At 36.4% G+C, this 4566-nt stretch overlaps 1 protein-coding gene across 1 annotated transcript; it reads right to left on the bottom strand.

Annotated features, from left to right (window-relative positions):
* Positions 1-437: 437 nt before the first annotated feature.
* On the bottom strand, positions 438-2183 carry LOC133819766 (chalcone synthase H3). The gene is made up of 2 exons (XM_062253101.1): positions 1865-2183; positions 438-1671 (listed from the first exon to the last, which is right to left on the bottom strand). The coding sequence occupies exons 1-2, from the start codon at positions 2040-2042 to the stop codon at positions 680-682; spliced, it is 1170 nt and encodes a 389-aa protein (XP_062109085.1). The 5' UTR covers positions 2043-2183; the 3' UTR covers positions 438-679.
* Positions 2184-4566: the final 2383 nt, after the last annotated feature.

The following is a 4566-nucleotide window of genomic DNA, read 5'->3' as shown; positions in this document are numbered from 1 at the left end:
CAAGTACTCTAAATAATTATAATATCCAGTAACAAAATTTTACCACCGAAATTAGTGCATCGATATGCCCAGGTAATGTACCAGATATTTTACTTATATTTTATTAAAGTTGACATAAATATTTTTTTTTTTTTGAAAAATCAATTTGCGATAAAACTTATATTGAAAACGAATTTGTGTTGGGCGTGTTATTTAATAGTCTACTTTTTGCTTGAAGAAAAAGGCTACTTTGGAAAAGACAACATAAATAATAACAACACATGCACAATTTTTTTTTTTTTAAATATACATAAAAAAGCTAATGGTATTCCATTTAAAAATATGTTAATATTTATAATTAAACTTATGCAATAAAATGAGGGAGAAATTGCATCAATGTATAAAGTAAATATGAGGAATGTAGTTATGTAATACTTTAATTTAAATAACAAGATTAATGAAATTGACACTTTACTCCAAAAAATGGAGCATATTATTCTTCACTATATAATAAGTTGCTACAAATCCCTTAGGCTGTGAAAGTACAGTGAGCAACAAGACCATTAAGAAGACAAGACTACTGTGGGGTTTCCCTCACAGAATCAAAATCAACAATCACAAAAAGAACCAATACAGGCATACAAACAATAAGTGGAAAAGAAGAAAGCACAGCAATGGGCCCATCGAGCCCATTAGATATCTAAATACCCACACTGTGAAGCACAACGGTCTCAACAGTAAGCCCAGGCCCAAACCCAAACAACACACCCCATTCGAGTCCTTCTCCAGTGGTCTTGAGCCCATCCTCAGCACACTTCCTTCTCATCTCATCCAAAATGAACAACACACAAGCACTTGACATGTTACCATACTCACCGAGCACGTGTCTAGTGGCTCGTAGTTTCTCGGGCTTGAGGGCCAATTTGGACTCTACTTGGTCCAAAATAGCTGGGCCACCAGGGTGTGCGATCCAGAAAAGTGAGTTCCAATCAGAGATACCCAAAGGCTTAAAGGCCTCGACTAAGCTCTTCTCAATGTTCTTCGAAATAAGCCCAGGAACATCCTTGAGGAGATGAAATGTGAGCCCAACTTCACGTAGATGCCCATCGATGGCACCATCACTATCAGGAAGGATTGTTTGGGCCGCCGAGACCAACTCGAAAATGGGCTTTTCGATCTCTGGAATTGGGTCAGCACCAATGATGAGAGCAGCCGAACCATCACCGAAAAGGGCCTGGCCCACGAGACTGTCGAGGTGGGTGTCGTTAGGACCACGGAAAGTGACGGCAGTGATCTCAGAACAGACGACCAAAACACGAGCACCCTTGTTGTTCTCGGCCAAGTCCTTGGCGACTCTGAGGACCGTGCCACCGGCGAAACATCCTTGTTGGTACATCATCAAACGCTTGACCGAGGGTCGAAGCCCCAATAGCTTGGTGAGCTGGTAGTCAGCTCCAGGCATGTCGACACCACTGGTGGTGCAAAAGACCACGTGGGTGATCTTCGACTTGGGCTGACCCCATTCCTTGATGGCCTTGGTAGCAGCCTCTTTGCCCAACTTAGGCACCTCGACCACCACCATGTCTTGTCTGGCATCCAACGATGGTGCCTCGTAGGCACAAAGATTTGGATTCTCCTTAAGGATCTCCTCAGTTAAGTGCATGTAACGCTTTCTAATCATGGATTTATCACCTGAACAAAACGTTAAAAACTCGTTATTTTTTTACCAAAACTATACGTCTCATTAAGGTCGACCAAGCTATAAAAAAGACAAGAACTTAATCACAAAACGAAACCGTCCAATTGTTTTGCTGGAATCTAACACAACACAACAATTGATATATACCAACATAGAAAAGAAAAAGATGCTGAAAATAATACTTACACATGCGCTTGAACTTTTCCTTGAGCTCAGTTTTGTGCTCGCTGTTGGTGATGCGGAAGTAGTAATCCGGGTACTCACTCTGGAGGATACAGTTGGCCGGAGTGGCCGTGCCGATGGCCAAGATGGTAGCGGGGCCCTCAGCCCTTTGAGCCTTGCGAACTTCCTCGACGGTAACCATTTTTCCTTTAGTTTCGGATGAGAATTGCCTAAGAGGGATTTGTTTAGTTTTAGTAATAGGACTCTACAACAACTAGTAGTATAGTAGTAGTAGTAGTAGAGAAGAAGATATGAAATGTTGTAGTGGTACGAAATTTAATATGTGACAGACTCTTATTTATAGTGTGATAATGCCAAAGTATGGGAAAGAAATAAAAAAAGAAAAAAGAAAAAGGGTAGCTGAGAAGTCACGTGCTTGGCCAATTTTTTTTGTTATGAAGAGCTAAAGCCTCTCGTTTCAACTACCTTAAGTCAATAGCAGTTCTTAATCTTTATTCGGAAAGCTGATATGTTAGTATCAAGATTTATAAGATATGATAAAACATGGAAGTTTAGGCTTAATCACATAATAACTGAGAGATTTTTTTTTGATGTCAGTTCTTGTTGAGAGCAGACTATTTGAGGAATAAATTAAGATTGATTAAAGCCTATAGCTAGTTACCATTATAATGGAATGAACTATTCAAAATGCATTATTATTGGATGGTAAAGTGGTGGCTATTTGGAAATCAATATATAAGGATGTGAGAACTAAATTCTTATTTTTAGAATTTCTTTTGGCTCATTCAAGCCTTGAGAAGGAAACAACTAACAAGGACACCGGAATTCATTGGATTAAATTCGTTTTGGAAAGGCATCAAGACAATGACTATTGTTATTCTCAGAATGCACAATTTGAAATATTATCGTTAGTAATATTATGTGAGAGATCAATGGGAACAATGACATGTTTATATTATTACATGATATAGTACATTGCTGATATTTTATGATACTGATCTAATCTGGAGACAAGTAAAACCGTTATTTGATAGTCTCTGTCGAATGAAGAATTTTAGAGAAGCCTTACATGGTCTAAGTATTTAGATTCTTCATGATGAGATCAATAGAAAGTTGAATTGCCTCATAGTTTATGTTGACTAACTTTTTATGTGAGTAATGTTTCAATTTCATTAAGAACTTTGGAATAGTCTAAAGTGTGATGTATTGTGAAAGGCCTAAAGTCCACTGTTGCGAATTTTTTTACTACTGCGCAAGTATACGCAATCGAATAAACAAGTAATAATAGTGGAAATATATTATCGTTCCGTCAGGGAATTGATCTAATAATTACCAATATCAAACTTTTATTTCTATTTGACTAACGAGATTTTAATGACAATTAACAATGAACAATAAACTAAGAAAGCACAATTTAATTAACGAAATTTAATATAAGCGAAAGATTAGAGTATTCTAATTTCATCAACCTTCAATTCTATTCAATCAATAATACAACTAATATGTTTCTTTGATCTATGGTTATAGCAAGTTTACTAATGACAATTCTATTCTCTCTCAAGATATAAAATATTCAGTTTACCTGCGAATTTTCTACATGTCTGTGATAAATTCTACACATAAACCGCATTAAGAACAAAAACCTAATTGCTACACAAACCAATTTGATACTTTCGTTCTAAATTGAAATCTATGTCTATTGTCTAAAGCTATTCCAATTCTCACTTTTCAGATATTGAATTAAAACCAATAATCATGCAACATATGGCCAATCAATTACAAGCATTAAACATAAGAACAATAGATAACCATAAATTCAAAGATTCATAGAAATTGCATTAAAGACGAATAGAATATCCAGTGACTACATTAAAATACTCTAAATACGAATTTAGTTCATAATATTAAACTTCATCATCCAATCTAAAATTCAAAAGCATAAAAATAAACACAAACGAAATAAACGTGGATTCTTCTCTGTTTCTTTCCCTTTGCCGTCATAATGCCTCCTTTTTTCTTTTCCTTTCAGATCTTCTTTTTATTCTTTTTACAAAAATCCAAAAACCTACGAATTTCCATGAAAATTTCCAAAAATGCCCTCGTGTCGATATATCGCCCAAGACAGGCGATATATCGCCTGGCGAATTCTCTCGATGAAAACGCGAGTTTCTGATGTCGTTTCTGCAAAAACAAAATTTGGAATTCCTTCTTATGCCGATATATCGCCCAAGACAGGCGATATATCGCCTGTACAACATTTCCACATATTGGCCAATATTCGGCTACTAAAACCAACATTTATCCAAATTCTCGAACAAATCAGAATTATAACGACAAACTGCACAAGTTCACCAAACAGATTAAATAGAAACTTTCTCTTGAGAAAACCAACCAAATCAATATGAAAATGTTATTAATAAGCGTATATTTTATACGCTTATCATCCACGTGTATTGATAATGATGAGAGATCAATTTTGAGATTGTTCCATACATGTTTGTTGAAGGCAGCCTCGAGTTTTCTCATGTATACTCATTCCCTATTGTGATATTTGTCATGGGCATGCTGGATTAGTACTTGAGTAGTCATCCTTATGGTATCAAGGATGTCTTTGCAATCGACAAATCAACATTATGACGCTTGTTATTCCCATTTCCTGCATGGGCTCTGGGCCTTCGTCTTGGCCCGCTGTCAGAGGGCAAGCT

This window comes from Humulus lupulus, chromosome 2, assembly GCF_963169125.1.
Source record: "Humulus lupulus chromosome 2, drHumLupu1.1, whole genome shotgun sequence".
Taxonomy (NCBI): domain Eukaryota; kingdom Viridiplantae; phylum Streptophyta; class Magnoliopsida; order Rosales; family Cannabaceae; genus Humulus; species Humulus lupulus.
This window is presented reverse-complemented; position numbering and strand designations above follow the sequence as displayed.

What these genes read in the sequence shown, in the direction of transcription:
- LOC133819766 (XM_062253101.1), bottom strand. Translation starts at nt 2,042, where the DNA reads ATGGTTACCGTCGAGGAAGTTCGCAAGGCTCAAAGGGCTGAGGGCCCC. An exon ending in GGAAAAGTTCAAGCGCATGT is followed by an intron (nt 1,672 to 1,864) that starts GTAAGTATTATT and finishes CGTTTTGTTCAG; the next exon opens with GTGATAAATCCATGATTAGA.